The following is an 18,526-nucleotide window of genomic DNA, read 5'->3' on the forward strand; positions in this document are numbered from 1 at the left end:
ACAGCATTAAAGAACTTTTTTCTGTTTCCATAGCACTACCCCTTTCTGTCTGACAGTAGAGAGAACAAAGCTGAACAAATTATGAGCATGGCCTTATACTATATCAGGAAAAGCAAATCTTAATAAACCTGAAAGGCTTCTGTAATGTCCTCAACTGGAGGTGTTCCAATATCAAATTCAACTCCTCCATGGACATGAAAATATTGATTCGCTGCATAATGAAAATGCTGGCACTTAAAATTCGGTCCATATATAAATGGTGGCAATTCACGTTCTGTCTTGACTTTGTCATCTTCAAAAGCAAAAACACAATTTAAAAAGAAAACATATAAATAAATATATTTTTGAAGGTTCAGAATGGGAGAGGATCAGATTTTCCTTCTCAGGTATAAAAGAGACACTAATACCTTTTATCCAAAAGCCATTTCTGGAGGGATTCTGCTGATTTTTACCACTTTGCTATCTTTTGAAAAACCTTACATATGAATACAATGTATATAAAGCACCCAACAAATAGGGTTGCTGTGAACCCTATGAAGTGATCATAAATGATGTGTCTATTTTCAGTACTCTCAAATCATTCTTTTTTTTTTTTAATTGGGGATTCAGATAAAAAAAAAAGTTTAAAAGTTGAAGAACAAATCATTTACTGGGAATATGGATTCATCATTTGTCAGTATGGATCACTTAGTTACAGTGCATCCAAAGACCCTCATTCCGAAAATGTTTCCCTGAACCAGCCCATCCAGGCCGATTCTACCTTCTTCCTCAGTTTAAAATGTAGATTAAGGGGTTACGCAGCCAAATAGGAATCCTTTCTCCACAAAACCACAGGAAAAGTATAATTATTCCAATCTCTCTATGTCACTAAGCTTCAAGTAGGAAGAATAGGACTTATGTATTTATCATAAAAGAAGTTATTTCTCACCATTCATTACCTTCTATCCATTCAAATCATTAATTTCTAATGATCCTTGTTGTAATGACTCCTGTATCTCTCTTCATTTCCCACTTTTAAGGCTCAAGTTCATTTCATATCTGAACTCCTGCAATAACACTCTTTCTTTGTCTAATTTAATCTAACTTCATTCCTGCCTGAACAATAGCCACTATATTTTCTCAGATATTTTCTGAAACTTCTAAGGAAGACCCAAGTTCAAATCCCACCTCACCCACATACTAGAAATGTCACCCTGAGCAAGTCATTGAACTCTTATGTGTAAAATGGAGCTAATCAATAGCACCTAATGTCCAGAGTTATGGGAATCAAATGAGAAAACACATTTATGGCACTTTGCAAACCTTAAAAGTGCAGCATAAATACTAGCTATTATTGACTATTATTATTAATTCATTATGCCATATTTTATATCTTCATAGAACTTTTTGGATAATCTTATATAGTTTTAATTCACCATGAACTCTTGAAAGCAGGGAATGTTTATAATAATAAAAATTAATGTTTACAAGATTCATAAGTGTTTTACATACATTATCTTACTTAAACTTCACATAAAAACCCTGTGAGCCTGACATTACAAGTATTATTAATATGTTATGTTTAGTTTTATTTTTTTCTTACAGATGAGGGAAATAATGCTCAGGGAGGTTAAAAGTGATTTGCATATGGCAATCAGGTAAGGACTGGAGGTCACACTTGAACTCTAGTCTTCCTGTTTCTACGTCCAGCACTCTTTTACTATGACATGTGACTGACATACTTTCTTTGCATCCCTCAGTATATCCAATATAATACATTGCACATACTCAGCAGTTAATAAGTATTTGTGATTAACTGATCAGTAAGAATGGTTGTACATTGGTAACATTCAACTTAATATTTATTAATAACTTGCTTCATGCAAATCTATTATATTAGACAGTATGTGATATTGTTATTATGCTTCACATTCAAAGAGGATCAAAATAATATCACTATGGCAGGGTCGGTGAACAGTCCAATTGTGGCTGATCAGACCAATATAAACTCAGTTGCTTCTATTGCAGATTAGATGCAAAAAACCCATATGAACATTTGGGATGGAGATGGCTCTAAGTTTGTGAACTGCCTGATTTTTTTGAGTATTGCATTTACTTTGCTTATACTATTCATCCCTTTCTTTGATGAAGACACATCATGCTGGGCAAATCTGTGCCAGTGTCTTTCATGTCCACAATCGATTCCAAAATTCTTGAAATTATTCTTGTATTTCTTCTTCTGGGAGTCTCTGTAAAGTAAGACTTTTAGGCATTCCAACAATGTGGCCAATTCCAAATGTGGCCAACCCATTGCAGATGCTCTCTTTGCAGTAGAGTTTGAATGCTTGGCAGGCCAGCTTAACAATGGGCCTCAGTGTCTGTAGCTTACTTTGCCAAGTGATCTTCAGAATTTCCCCAAGATAATTCAAATTGAAGTAATTCAGTTTCTCGTGGTAGTGCTGGTACACTGTACATATTTCACAGGCATTCAGCAATGAGGTCAGCAAAATGACTCTGGCCTTTCAGTTTGGTGGGCAGCCTATTAACTCTTCTCTCCCACACTTTCCTTTAAAGCCTCCCAAACACTGAACTCTGCCCTGTCAATAGGTGTGTCAACCTTGTCATGTTTGTGTACTTTCCTGGAAAGCATGCTTCAAAAGTCAGTGAACTTGCCCAAAGCATTAAAGATTTCTCCATTTGCTATAACTGATAGTTTCAAATATAACGTGGTGCTGGCTAGCACAAGGGGCAGTGAATCAATTCATCCTCTGTTGCATCTCAGACTCAGAAGAAGCTGCACTGAATGTACAATCATTTGCAAAGGTCATGCACCAATTCTCCCTCTATTCTAGTCTTGGCTTGTGGCCTTTTTAAGTTAAATAATTTACCATCAATGTGGTAACATCCACTGGTCACTAAGAAAGCTCAAAAGCATTCCATTATCCAGAATCTGTGCAAACAATGCCATCATGGAATTGGTATGCAGTATGGAAAAACTTCTCTGGGTAACCAGTTTTTGCTATGGTCTTCCATGAGCCCTCATGACTGACAGTATCAAAAAAAAAAAGTGGCCTTGGTCAGATTGGCAAATGTTGTACACAAACCTCTGTTCTGCTCCTGGCATTTCTCCTGGAGTTGTTGGGCAACAAACACCATGCTGAATGTCCCTTCACTTTTTCTGAAGCCACATCTCAGGTAGATGACCATCTTCTAGGTGAAGGATCGGTTTCTTACAGAAGACGCTGGCAAGCCTCTTGCCAACAATGACCAAGAGACTCTCCCATGATTGTCACAGGACAACCTACTGCTTTTCCTTTATAAAGATGGAAAATGAAGGCATCTTTGAACTCCTAGGGTATAATTTCCTCTTTCCATATAACCTGGAAGATTTTAGTCAGCTTTTCTATGTGCAGTGAACCTCCTGCTTTGTATATCTTTGCTGAAATGAAATCAGCACCAAGCATTTTGCTACACAAGAGGTATTTAAAACCTCATCTTTAGTTGGAAGTTTGACTAGAGAGGGATTAACTTCAAATTTAGGTATATAATTAAGGACTATGCCTAGGTGAAAGGGCAGGTCAATTCTCTGAGAGCCTCCGAAGTTGTGGATCATGACACTTGAGGGTGTTGCAGGGCAGCATTTGCTGCCACAGGTGTTGCTTGTGGATTGGGAATGAGATAAATTGGAGGCAGAGGGAAGAGATGAAAGAGAACAGTAACTGCCTCTCAGTTTCCTTGTATCATCATCATCTGCTCACAAGAAGAGATGATAATTCCAGGTACTGGTGTCTGGATTCTAGAAACCAGAAGAGCAGCAGATAACATGTAGTCAATGGTTTCAGCATTGATTGATGACAATCATGCCCTCATTACTGATCAGTTTGTTCCGTCTATGCTAAATAGTTGATATGCACCATAGGTCTTTGACCCATAAATAGTCTTCAGGGCATCATAGAAGCACTTTTGCTTGTTACTATCAACATAAAACTAAATTTCATCTGGCTTCTTACTGAGCCAAGAATCCTGCATTTCTCTAAGCTTTGCTTGCCGTTTACTTTTAATAGCATTAAGTGCTGCTTTCTTAGAAATAGATGAACTATCGTTCATTTTTTGTTTGGCAGCTTCTGAATTTCCCCATCATTTTCTTTTTTCTTTTCCTGAGGCAATTGGGGTTAAGTTACTTGCTCAGGGTCACACAGCTAGGAAGTATTAAGGGTCTGAGACCCATTTGAACTCTGGTCCTCCTGACTTCAGGGCTGGCTATCCACTGAGCCACCTAGCTGCCTCTCCCCATCGTGTGTGTGTGTGTGTGTGTGTGTGTGTGTGTGTGTGTGTGTGTGTGTGTGTTCATGTTTCCCTCCAAGTTAGCAATAAACTGTTCCAAATTGGAGAACCACATTTTTCTGTCTTCAGATAGTCATCTTGCTTTGGGGCTGATGCTTTTGTTGAATGTGGATGTTTAGCTTGGAGAGGCTAAATCTTTACTCTTTGTGGCACACATGGCCTTTGTCATTCTTATATACTGTCTGTTACATAGTCTATTAAATGCCAAAGTTTGTTTCAAGAGTGCATCCACCATTTATTGCATTTAGACAAATGGAAGACAGTGTTGGTGACGAGGTCATGAAAAGCCTCTAGTAGTAACAGACAGTTGCTTTTGCTATTTTCCATTCTATTCCTCCCTGCCATTTCCAATAGTCTCTTCTCTGATTTTGCCTGTCCTCATACTGTTGTGTATCCACAATCATGACATTAGAGAAATAATGCCATGACACATAAGTGAATTGGATTTTAGTGAGGGAGGGCTGTGCAAAGTCACTACCAATTTGCTACCACTTTCGGTCTTTGAGATGGAAAAGAGTTGGAAATATGCTCTATTTCTAATTTTAACTCTATTTTATTACTACTATGTAGACATTCAGGTGGGATTGGAAAAACATTTAAGATAAATAACTATTGTGTTTGGAGATGGTGAAGAAAACCTACCTGGATGGCATTGAGGTTTCCAGTTAGACAATAATGGGAAATAATATTTAGAGGTTTAAATAGAATTGCTGAAAGCCTTAAACACCAGGTTGGCAAACTGGTATGTATAAGGTAAGAAGAGTCAGGACCAAGGGGCAACAAAATCATAAGAAGCATCTTTCAATGAGGAATGATTATTTACAAAGCAATTTGCAATATAAAATGCAAAGTAAAATTTGTAAACTTTCACCCCTGAATCTTTTGCCTTTATATTAATCTTCTGCAGACAAATAAGATTTTATCAAGTAAATAAGTTTTTCTCACAATGTCCATCTCCTTTACTATTTTCTTATTTTGAGGGAACTGAGGGTGAATAGATGAGGAGGGTAAAGGGGGAAGGCTGGCATCAAGAAGATCTAAATTCAAATCCAACCTCAGACATTTAATAACTGTGAAAGCTGGGCAAGTTATTTAACCTCTCTCTCTCTCTCTCTCTCTCTCTCTCTCTCTCTCTCTCTCTCTCTCTCTCTCTCTCTCTCTCTCTCTCTCTCTCTCTCTCTCTCTCTCTCTGCCTCAATATAAAATGGGCAAAATAATAGAACCTACCTCCAGGGTTGTCGTGAGGATCAAATGGGATAATATTTGTAAAGTATAGCACGGTGCCTGGCATATCGGTGGTACTTTAAACTTATTCCCTCTCCTTGCCCCTCTTATGGTCTTTTGTCCATTTATTTCTTTTCCCCTTCTGTTCTTTTGCCAAGTTCCCATCCTAAGCTTCAGGCAGCAACTGAAGCAGAAGAGATGGGAAGTAGGCATTCAAGGTTGGAGGAGACAGTTAAAATAAAGATCCTAGAGAGGAAAACTATTTTCATTTTCTTAGTCTCACTACAAACTTTATCACAATGGACCTAATTTCCCAGTAAGGATACATCAATTGTTATAAGAAGCCAGGTTACTAAATTTTTTTTTAACTTGTTACTTTCTATATTATGGAATGCTAGCCTTTGCACTCAGGGATCAGTTAATTAATAAACATTTATTAGGATCAGAAGTGAGAGTCAGAAGGGGAAACATCTATCAGGAAGAAAAGGCATTTTTGCATGATTATCTTGCTTCCCTTTATGTGGAAACATCTCTAGACAAGACACCAGTGAGAAAGAATGATGGATTTGCCTAGTACTCCCAAGTAAAATATGAAATCTCTTTAAATAGTGTAAACTGATTTTCTTCCTTCTTTCCTATCTTTTACTTATATCTCAATATGCTAGCATTTGGGATATATTCTCAGAACCCACACTTAGAAAGAACTACAAGTCCTAAACTTGGAAAAATATACAATTTTTTTTAAGTGAAAAAAAGAAGTTGGCCTTCTGATGATAACTAGTCTTACCTGAAAATGATGGAAGCAGGGAACTTAAGTTTGGAACTTTCATCTTCTTTTTTAAGCTAAGCAAGAAAGGAATCATAAAGCATATTAATTTTAGATATGCCATATTTTGCCGCATTTCAGTTTTCTTCTCAAAATGTTTTTCTATAAGTTTTTTATGAAGAGCTAATCTTTGCTGAATTCTCTGATAGGTACAAATATCAAGATACTCTTCAGTATATCTTACTGCATTAGTAAGCCAATAGGCTGTTTCAAATAGAAAGACATTTTCATATTGCTGAACCAGTGTGTTGCTAAATGTCAGCTTTAGTTTTATATTTTCAACATATTTCATAAATATTGATTTTTCTTCAGGGCTATTAGGATCATAGGTTGGGTCTTCGTTCATATCTTCATCATATATTCCATCAAAATCTGGATCCTTTGTGAGATCAACGAGACCTTCAGAGCAAAAAAAGGAAATTTTCACATAGTGAAAAATTCATGTTATGCCATTTCCCCCAAATTGATAATCATCTTTTGTAGAGTAAAATTGTATCTGTCAATTAACTCCTAAAAATATACCTTCTAGAATCTCACTTTTTAAAATTAATTGCTATTTTTTTATGTAGGTCTCCATTGGCACAAAATAAGAGACAAAAAGTGCAGATTAAGGAAATTCTAGAGCTTGCCAGCTTCATCAAAATTGTTTCTAAAAATAGATGAAAGTGTTTATGTAGGCTTGCCAGGAGGCAAACAATGAAATCTTTGTATTCCTTTGAGTGACTGTTATTGTTATGGCTTTTGAGCTGATGTAAATACAAACAGAGCTGTAACTAGAAATTTTTCTACCTCGGGCAAAAATGTTTAAGGGTGGGGGTGGTAGCCTTGGAGGCAGGATGAGCAGTTGGCCTTCTTCCAGTAGACTGGAGGCAGCAGACAATTGGAAAGAGACCAGAAGCATTAAGATCCTTAAAGGGTGGCAGTCCCAACCATGTGGGCTAGGAGCCAGACTACTTCCTCTCCCAGCACTCCCCTATCCCAGGTTGGCTGTGGGAGCAGTTATGTCATGGTGATGAGGTTTAGGTATTGGGATTCCCTTCTGTCAGGGAACCAAATGAGGAGGTCTAGATTTAAGGGACTAAAATGAGATTAAGGTTTCTGGTGGTCAGGGAGTTAAATGATGAGGTCTAGTGGTAGGTTTGGGGTTCAGGGAACCAAATGGAGAGGTTTGGCTCCCTCACACCCCCTTGGGATTTGGTGCAAGGGTAGAGAGTTTTGGGGAACCTCCTTCTGGAGGCACAGAGATTCTCTGTTGAGGAATTTACAAACTTGAAAAAGCTAGATTGATAAAAGAAATTTATTTAGGCATTGGGAAGTCAGCCTAAGTAAAGTTTCTAGTAGAGAAATCCTAACAGAGAGGTGTAAAGTCCCTTAGGGAAATAGGTGAGGATAAAAAGAGGATAGCACTGGAAGAGAATATCATTCCAGTGGGCAGAGGCTTCCTTGGCATAGCATAGTATAACCTAGCATGGCATGGCATGGCATGGCAGGAACTTTGCAAAGAAATGAGTTTTCAATTGCCGTTTTTATAAGGAAGTCTTTGGCTAAATCTTTGGCTACATTCCAAGGCCTGCTTCCCCCTCCCCAAGAGGCTGGTGGGTAGAGTTGGAATTGAATAGAAAATCTTCAATTGAATAAGGTTGTTATCTCCAACTCTGAACTCAACCAGCCCCACCCAGACAATAGAATGAAGCTGTTTGTCATTGGGCAGGGTCCCCACCCTGGCAGGATTCGAGTAGAATTTGTCCTTCAAGGAGTTTTAATTGTTTTGGGGTCCCTTCTTTAATGGAGTGTTGGTAAAGTTCAGCTGATGACCCCAAATGAGTTTCATGGGTTGTTGTCACAGAGAAGTTTCCACCCCCATAGAAGAAATGTATCCCTTTTTTCTGGATATAGGAACAACTGATGTGATGTGCACTCTGGTACATTAGAATATTTTTGTCAAAAATGCCACCAATTCCACGAATATTACCTCAAGACAGGGACTCTCTTCATTTTCCTTGAGAGAACAAGATACTTATATCTATATCTATATAATTTCTATATATAATTCCCCTCTCTCTCTCCATATGTGTGTGTATATATATATGACCTTTGAGCAAATTCTGGGGCAGGGTTGGTAATAGTTTAGGGGAGAGCTCCCAGCACTCTTGCAGTGACTTCCTAAGAGCAGTTTTGTCCTTCAGATGAACTGTTTGCCTTTTAGTGGAACAGAATCCTTATCCTGAAGAAAAATTACTATACTTATCATTTGTGATTTCCTTCTCCTTAATGGAAACTATTAGCTCATCCCAATAAACTTCTACCCAGAATAAGACAATAGTTGTTTGAACTCTGATAAGAAGAAACTAAATGCTTATTGCAGTTAGGATTTTCTCTGGGAAGTATTAAGCCCAACCCCATATTTGGAGTGCTTCTGGAAATTTAGAGGACCACTTCTTCCATGTCTCCTAAAGTATTATATGTGTTTGGTCACTGATCTAATTAGCTTGCACACTGGCATATTTTCTTGTCAGGGGAGTGATTGGGAAATATATAGCTTGCCCATTTCAATTGCTCACTAACAATTCAATAGAACCCTTCAATGACTCTTTTTGATAAACCCAAATCTGACATTTGTTGTCTTCAAATACAAGATTCCTGACTGAGATCGCAACTCTGCACATCAGAAAACAGCCCTAATACTTGCTATTCATTACGCTGTGATGGGTCTAGTCGAGAATAATTAGAAGAAGGGAATGCAAACTCCATTACTGCTGAAGGTTAACAAGGATATGGATGTCTGGGCAGGCTATAGAGGCTTATAAATACTTTTCACTGAAGGAACCAAATTCAGTAGGATAAACAACTTCCATAAGAGAAAAACAGCCTGAAAATCCATTCGATGGCCAGAAACCATCCACTTGGAAACAAGTGATCTCAATTATTCATATGACAACAAAGCCCCAGATTTGAATCATGATGGGGGGGAAGGGTATTTGACAAGATACCTCTGGGATAATTCAGTATTCAGCGGAATAGGGTTAGGATCTGGGATTTCACTGGCATAGGCCACTCCCAGATGACAAGACTCTCTTTAATTAGATGAATGGTTATATAGAATGGCACTTTTGTGGAGAAGTCATTTCCATTCATTTATCATCGCAAGGATACAGTGAGAGTTTTTTTTTTTTTTTTTTTTTTTAAGAAATGGTTTTTATTTATTTATTTATTTTTTGGTTTGCTTGTTTTGTTTTAAAGAAATTAGTTTACATCACTACAAATTAGTGTCTAAGCCTTAGACTTTAAGGAATGCATACCACTAGAACGGTTCAGTTTAGAAAATCATCTATAGATTTCCCAAGGTGGAACTCAGAACACAGTGCTCACTAGGGGGAGCTGAGATCTTTCTTTCTAGAAGTATAAACACTATCACATTTGAAATCTAGAAATTCTGCCTTTTATTCTAAAACATAAAACTAAAGAACTGCTCAGAGTTCTAATAGTATGCATTCGTTAGGCACCCATTTGTAGAAACTAGCTCCTTTTTTTAAAAGCTCTTTCATTGTCTCAGAGTGATGAATGAATGGAAACATCTCTTTTCCATTAAGAAGCCCTTCTGTATAGGAAGGACTTCTGTATAGTCATTCCTCTTGTTAAAGGGAATCTCCTCATCTAGTGTAATGCTGGGGAAACTGAGACAAGATAGAGATTCTAGAATTTTAATATTTTATTGGAGAGTTTATTGGAGAGGGAGACTTGCCTCTCAAAGAATCCAGAAACAAGTGAAAAATTCCCTGGATTCTTATAGGGCTTCAGTGATCAGTGGAATAAAGGGGGGGGGGGGTTAGAACTCTGGTGAGAGGGAATTTCCAGGAACAGACCACACTTCGGTTCTTATGGGTTGGGGGTGAGGACCATAAATTCTGATAACTTAGGAGGACATTGGAGCCAGGATGTCTAAAATAGAAGATATGCTTACTTATCTCTTAAAAACCTATCTACAATTTATGGCTCTATGGAATGCTAATAATGGTCAGGAGTCCCAGCCCTAATTTATATCAGTTCTAATGGTAAGGAAGGGGGCTTGCCAATGTCAGGGAAAATTAAGTAGAACAATTTAGGGAAACTGAGGCAGAATAATTAAAAGAAACAGTGGCATAACACTAAGAATGCCCTGTACGAGTGAAAGCCCAATTCCAATCCCTATCTCCCTGAATACTGAATTGACAGTCCTTGAACCAACTATATATACTTAGTATATCACATTGATTCTGCCAGTGTCAATCTAATAATAGGGTGAGAATTTATGGGAACTCTGCAACTGTAGCCAGAGCTTCAGTCCCTTGGCTAGATACAAAATATGTTCTAAGAAAAAGGAAACTGGCAGAAAGGACATGCTTTTTGCTGAAGTTGAGACAGGTTCATCACAATTTCCCAGTGAGCCTGAAGACATGGTACAGCTCACCTGTACACCCCTGAAGAAACAACATTATATCAGCAGTTGTTTCCATAGTAGCAGTGTCTTTATTTAAAACCAGTTGCAACTGGGAAACTCTACTCTAATAGATGAAGCTCCTTAAGTAACCAGTCAGGTTTATGGTACTCTATGGGTCAACATGCACTTCAAATAATAGCTTATCAGACTCCCATTTAAGAAAAAAAAAAAAAAAAAAAAAAAAGCAGAGGCCTTGGTTTAAAGAGAAGATATTTAGTAAGACTTGAAATAGAACATTCTCCTCTCCTTCCTTTCTACCCAAACTGGGGACACTCTCTCTCATACATATAAGGATCATTAGTAGAAAAGTGATCATTTATAGGGATCACACATGAGGGATCTGTATGTGAGGAGTTCACATGGAAGACAAATTTATACCTGCCACATTGCAAGATCACTGATATTTTCTGGTTCTGTTATGTCACTGCTCTCACTGGCCCTACCAATGAGTGAGACATTTCAGCTAGAAATAAATCTCTGCTGGACAGCTTGCCCTTCTAGGTTCTGCTTCTGATGGATTGTGGTGACTGCTGGGCTAGCATCCTCTATGGCTCTGCTAGTCTTGTTGAATTTGGGGCACCTTCTTCCACTGAAGTCATGACATCTTTGTTGTGCATGTTGTTCTGTTGGTACCCTAGTCTTGGTTGAATGTAGTAATTGATATGTATTTTAATTATTCTGCCTTGTAGACATGTCCTCCTCCTTAGGAGGAATAGACCCATGGATTGTTTATCTGTCTTAGACCAAACTCTGGGAAAAAGGGTTGATTATTCATGTGACAAAATGGTATAAATTGAACAAAGGACACAAATCTCAAGGCAGTGCAAACCATATAGTATTACATGAGAGTTGCTTTAGGTGACCCAACAGATCACATTCAGAAACATGCAACTTTGCACCATGCAGTAGTGTTGTGGTATAGCTCCTAGGGGAAGATGTAGCAATAATCTGAAGGCTTCCTGGCCTTAACCCTAGGGCCACCTGGCCTGGGAGTGCTGTAGTTCCACAAATAAGGCTGGCTGTCAGATAACAATCTGTCTGTCAGTAATAACAAAGTTTCTGAAACAATAATGAGTTGCATATCAGACTATTCCTCAATTCTACGTCCAAGCCATAAAATTAGCATATTAGTGACATCTGATCTGATCTTTCTAATTTTTCCCTATAAGTATATCTTCTTGCTCTTGGTTCTTTGCTAACTTCTTTTGGAACTAAATCCCAGGTTAGCAGCACAATAAATCTTTGCCCCTTAACTTGGAGATAAGCTTTTTGTGAATTACCAGAAACACTGACCTAGAAATCCTAACATTGTTGGGGTATCTTATCCCTCAACAGTAGTATAAGCGATACATTGCAGAAAAGCACAAAAACTAATGATGCTTGAACAGCAATATATGTCAAACACATAAATTATATGTAATACATAATAATATATATTAATTACTATATTATCTATTGTAGCGAGCTGTCATCTCCAGAAGCTGCTGGATCGCTCTCTGGGAAGAGATCTGCTGTGTCTACTCAAATCTCTCAGACAGATTCTTCTTCCTGTAACGAACCGTTGTCTCCAGGCAGTTGCTGTTAACTCTTGTCCAAAGAAGTGACTTCCCTTCCTGCAGAGAGCCCCGTCAAGCCTGATGCAATTCAGAGTCTTCTCCTCTTCCTGGAGTGCTGTCCTCTTTATCCTCCCAGAGAATGGGCGTGGGATAATGCAAGGGCTTCTGGGAAGAACCACTTCAGCCAATGGGCTTGCTCCTTCTATCAAGTCAACCTGAGTTATCACCTTGTAATTGTCCAGAAAACCTGAATTCTCACCTTGTCACTGTCCAGACAACCTCAGTTCTCACTTAGTAATCCTAACATCTCCCCCTTTCTTTTGATTTAGAACATAGGACAGTCATGACCTTGAAACATAAATCCATCAATATGGGAAGTATTACAGATAATTACATAAATTACATAAGCATATAGTAACATAGTAACATAACGCATGCTAGAAGTATATAACATAATCAAATAATCATAAATTGAAAATTTATAAATGTCCATAAGTCCATTGTCCATTATTCTCATCTTGTGTGAGGAAGTCCAATGATTCCTGCTGGTTTTTAAAGTTCTTTAACAGTCTTCTTATTATCCATGCTCTTTCAGTGTCAGATGTTTCTTAGATCTTCTTTATTTTGAGGTCTTTCTCTTTTTCTGTCTCTCTCTGGTGGACAAGGCGAATATGACTCGTTGGCACCCATCTGATTCCTTCTCCTGCTGAAGAAATACAAGCAAACCCTCTCCCCCAGGCAGTTAACCTATCTGGTCCCTTCCATTCACCACTTTCTGGATCTCTCCACATCACCTGGCGATTATCTAAGGACAGTGGAGATGCTCTCACTGGACACTGCCCTTCTGGTGGGTTATAAAACCTGTCTGCCGGAGCCAGTGCATCTTTGTCAAAAATTAGAAAATTAATGGTATAGAGAACTAAATTTAGAAGTTCCCTAGGGCTACCTGTGGCTCCCCCTTTCTTTTGTTTTTGGAGGAGTGTCTTAATATCTCTGTTTCTTCTCTCTACTATTGCCTGCCCTTGAGGATTAAAGGGTATGCCCGTGGTATGTAAAATCTTATACTGTGCACAAAAGTGTGTAAAATGTTTGGACGTATATGCAGGTCCATTGTCTGTTTTTATTGCTTGTGGCACACCCATAATTGCAAAAGCTTGTATAAGGAATTCAGTGACCACTCGGGCTGTCTCTTTTGCTGCTGGCATTGCAAATGTGAATCCTGAAAAGGTGTCTACCACGACATGAATAAAAGATAGACGACCAAAAGATTTATAATGGGTCACATCCATTTGCCAGATTTCATTGGGTCTCAAACCACGAGGATTCTTCCCTGGAGGGAGTGTAGGAGCATGGAAAGGAAGACAAGCTGTACAGCTTTTTACTATGCTCCTAGCTTCCTCTCTTGTTATTCCAAATTGTAAACGTAAAGCTCGAGCAGCCTGATGATATTTAGAATGAGATTCTTGCGCTTCCTGAAATAAAGGACTACTGGCTAACATGGTTAGAAGGCTATCTGCCATTGAATTTCCATCAAAAATAGGACCTGGGAGTCCACTATGTGAGTGGACATGCAAGATATAAATCTTGCCTGGATGTTTTCTCACTTGCTCTTGAAGTTCCTTAAAGAGCTGATAAATATTGGAGGCTGCAAATTTTATTTGGGCTGTGGCAATTCTTTGTACTACACCTACTGAATAGGCTGAATCAGTAATTATATTTACGTCTCCTGGGTAATAAGTGAGAGCTAGCATGATAGCAAATAATTCATTCTGTTGAGTGGATTGAAAAGGAGTCCTGATTACTCTCTTTATGGTTAAATCATGAGAGTATATGGCACAAATATTTTCTTTGGAGGCATCTGTAAAGATTGTTGGTCCTTTAAGAGGAACCTTAGAAACCTTTTCTTCAAAAATCCATCGCCAATTATGTAGTAGCCGGGTAATCTTTAATGGAGATCCATGTGCAAAATTTGGAGCGGTGGCCAATAAAATTTGCCATTCTGGGATGTTCTCACAGCATACATTAATCTGTGCGTTAGTATAGAATGTGTATATTTTTTCAGGACTTATCCCAGATAATTGTGTTACTCTCTTAATAGCCTTTAATAAAATCCTAGCCACAAGCACTGGGTAAGGTGTAAGGCTTTGTTCTGGTTGTGCTGGGAGGTTCACCCACTCAATCACTCTGTCTCCTTGATGAAGGACTGCTGTGGGTGCCTCTTTTGTAGCAAAAACTGATATTTCCAAGGGTTTTTGAGTGACTCTTTCAACCACATTGGATAAAGCCAGTTCAACTTCTCTCAAAGCCTTTTGTGCTTCTTTTGTAAGCTGGCGTGGTGAATTTAAAGCACTGTCTCCCCTTAAAATGTCATATAGAGGTTGTAGTTGATTGGTAGTTAAGCCTAACACTGGACGCATCCATTGGATATCTCCTATTAATTTTTGAAAGTCATTTAAGGTGTTCAACTTCTCTGTTCTTAAAGAAAGCTTTTGTACTGTGAGTGTCTTAGGATATACTTCATATCCTAAATATTGAAAAGGAGCATGTCTTTGAATTTTTTCTGTAGCTATATGCAGTTTGTAGTACTTTAATGTTTCCATGGTCCTTTGTAGACATGCCTCTAACATTTGTTCCTCAGGTGCACATCCCAAAATATCATCCATATAATGTAACAATATTACTTTTGGAAAGGCTTTTCTTACTGGAGCAAGAGCAGCTGCAACATACATTTGGCACATAGTAGGGCTGTTTTTCATTCCCTGTGGCAAAACTGTCCATTCATATCTTTTATAAGGCTCAGCCAAATTAACACTAGGCACTGAAAAAGCAAATCTTTTCATATCCTCCTTATCTAGAGGAATAGAATAGAAACAATCCTTAATGTCTATCCCATAATAACCAGCATCATTTAGCTGTATGAGTACTTCCAGCTCTCCTAAAGTATCATATGGGAGAGTGGTCACTAGTTTAATAGTTAATATACTGCTAAAGCTTGTGAAGAGCTTGTCTTTATCCTATAAACTGCCAGTTTATACTACTAATCCAGAGATTATTTCTGTTTTTAGGCTCCTTAAATGCAAGGAGGCTAAGAGTAGCCTTTCCTTTTCTTCCTCTGTGTTTGCTAGAAACTAGAAGTAGGTCACAGTGGGTTTCTTCTATTATAACTGACTTTAGGAAGCTGATGTGGTATAGAAGAAGGAACATGAGTAGGGTGACTGTTGTTCACCTTCAAAAGCATTTCTCCCACATTGACTTTACAATGATAAACAAAACATTTAGAGCATCTTATTTTGAGCCATCTGGCATTGGAATCTTAGCTACCTCCCAAAGATTCACAAGAATCACAAAGTGAAGGAAGCAATAATTATTCTGATCACATTGAATAGTACTTGTTCAAGTGAACACCTACTGGAAAAGTTCAGAGAAAGCCGAATAGAGAAAAGCCTCACACAAATGATATATCCCCTCCATGCTTAAAAGATTATTAACTAAGGAAGGTTTTATGTGTGTTGGAACAATTTTAAGAATTCTTACTGATTTGAGTTATTAAGTATTTTATTCTCTTTAAATTCATGGAATTGTATGCGATAGGGACTTCTTGGGCAGTGTTTTAGCTTCAGTAGTTTGTAGTAACAAAAGGGCATCTGTTTATTCTTAGCCTATGAAGTAGAACCTAACCAACATAGAAGTGGATATCACTCAATATGACAGCCGCAAAAAAGCCTTAGAGATCACCTATTCTTACCAATTCATGTTATAGATAACAAAACTGAGGCCCAAGGTCACGGAATAAATCAGTAATAAAAATGGAATTAGAACCCAAATCTTCTGATTTCTGGTCAAAATGTTTTAAAAAACTATTTTTACATATCTGAAGAATGTATTATTTAATTTCTTTTTCAAAATAGCCTCTATGTCTAGCATAGCAATTTCTATTGATTTTTAGAGACCCAAAATGAAGGGAAAAAAGAGGCTAGAGTACATGCATTTTAAAAGTCCATTTTCTCAATTACATAGATAATTCCATTGACAATTGTTTTTTTCCCCTACTGGATTTGCCATGTTATTTGCCATGCAATAAATAACATTAATTTTCAATGTTGTCAGTAGAGATAAAGGAATAGTAAATGATTAATAATTTCCATTAATGTTGTTTTAAAATGGCTCCTTATCAAAAAATAAGGATTAAGTTTATAAAATGCTTTCTTATTTGGACCTCATGACATGGCCTATCAACTACTCTAAGGATTATATCCCTTTTTTACAAACAAGGAAACTGAGGCTCAGAAAGGTTGTAACTGGACTAAGGTGACATAGTAAGTGCCAGAGGCAGAATTTAAACCCTAATTCCTATTTCTGAATATAAATTTATCTGATAACATTACATACATTTACATAGTTATTTAGGAAGCCAAGTAAACCGAAGTCTCACATCCCACCCACTCCCAATGCCCACCTACTCCCATCTCCAATCCCTTTGCAATTGGTCCCTAATTGTGCAAGTTATGTAATTTGCCTCAGGGTTGAGGATTTAAAGAGGGACAGGCTGCTTCTAGAGAAGGCTGGGACCAAAACCTGAAGTGGTAAAGTAACAGAGCTTGGATTAGGCAAGGCCTATGACTGGACAGAGAGAATAAGAGCTGAATAATTTCTGGCAGGGGGCGTAAGGAAGAGCGCATTGGAGCCAGACATGTTCTTGCTGGATTCTTCAGAACCTGTGGAAACTAATGGAACCTAAGCTTGTAGAGCCATGTTTAAAGGGGAGCTAGCACCACATGAAGAAAAAGGGGAAGATTCTACCTGTATCCTATGGGAGGAGAGAAGTTATGGAGAGAGGAGACCCAGAGACAGAGATTGTGACAAAAAGACAGAGAGATAGGATGGAGAGAGAATTGTATTTAAGAGATAACCAGTCATTCAGGGTTTCCCATCTGATATTTCTTTCCTTTGAAATAAAGTTCCCTTTAGTTGCTTAAAAGTTGCCAGGGAAAAATAAGGGAAGCAATATGGCATGGAAGGATGAAGAAAAGGACTGCACAGCAATGTGTTGTATGTTATAAGACAACGACTGCTTCTTTGGAAAGGAAAGTACATCACTGTTCCCCTGAAGCAAGCCAAATTTAAACAACCTGCCTAAATTCACTGAACTGAAAATTAAAGAACTGTTTTAGATCCTGGTTCTGTTTCTTCCTCTGTAATTGATATAATTAGACAAGATGGTTTCTAAAGCTCTTTCCAGATCTATCAGTAAGATAGTTTATAATATTTGGACAGTTGATTGCATCTCAATTCTGCCTCATTTTCAGTTACCATTTGACTGATCTTTTTCTGTGACCCTACATGGTTAGGTCATCTCCCCTCTTGGGAGTGGGGGGGAAGGCTCAGCTTCCTCTATTGAAAATTATGTTTGCTTAGATTTCCATTGTTCCCCATCATGCTTATCTCAATCAGTGTTGAGGAAGGTGCCACCCAATCCCCTGATACTGGCTACCTAATCCCCAGATATCGGTCACTTACCTGTGACCTTTGTATCCCTACCTGCAAACAGTCCCATCCTTGTTACCTTGGGGAGGAATTGAGATGCAAGGGTCCAAACTCTGCTGAGGTAGAAATATCTGTATTGTCTTAAAGTTACCTATAAAACATTGACCCCAACTTGAAACTATCATTGATCTTCACTGAACAGCCCATCCATGTGTTGCTAGTTGATGTACTTATAATAAACTTTTAATTCTCCTTGTCATGAATTTTGCCTTGCTATTTTAGGTGAAAAGCCCAAATGAAGAATTTTTACTTTAATACATCCACTATAAAAAGGAACTGAACTGTACTGAACAGGTGATCCTTGAGTTTCTTTTCAGATCTAACATAATATTTTAAGGATTGTTTTTGTTTTGTTAGATTTTGATAAGAGTGGGGAAGATGGCGATTTTAAGTCCTTTTTCCATTTTTTCCAAAAATGCATTTGTTATATGAGATACCAGGCCATTTCTATTTTCTTCATTCCTCTTCCCCATCACTTTTTGAATGGCAAGTATGAAGAAATAACTGACCTAGATAATAAGAATCTAGTTATGAGTAATAGATAGTTTAAACAGGAAGTTAGGGCATCGAGGTGGT

At 38.0% G+C, this 18,526-nt stretch overlaps 1 protein-coding gene across 6 annotated transcripts in view; it reads right to left on the reverse strand.

The window, feature by feature from the left end:
* Positions 1-18,526, reverse strand: part of ANKAR (ankyrin and armadillo repeat containing) — a 111,998-nt gene that overhangs the window by 84,703 nt on the left and 8,769 nt on the right. For all 6 annotated transcript variants that reach the window (XM_074302880.1, XM_074302876.1, XM_074302877.1 and 3 more), the window contains 2 exons: positions 6,335-6,772; positions 129-292 (listed from right to left, as the gene is read on the reverse strand). In XM_074302880.1, the coding sequence (XP_074158981.1) occupies positions 129-292; positions 6,335-6,772 (602 nt within the window). The remainder of the gene's footprint in view (positions 1-128; positions 293-6,334; positions 6,773-18,526) is intronic.

The sequence above is a fragment of the Sminthopsis crassicaudata genome, chromosome 3 (assembly GCF_048593235.1).
Source record: "Sminthopsis crassicaudata isolate SCR6 chromosome 3, ASM4859323v1, whole genome shotgun sequence".
Lineage (NCBI taxonomy): Eukaryota > Metazoa > Chordata > Mammalia > Dasyuromorphia > Dasyuridae > Sminthopsis > Sminthopsis crassicaudata.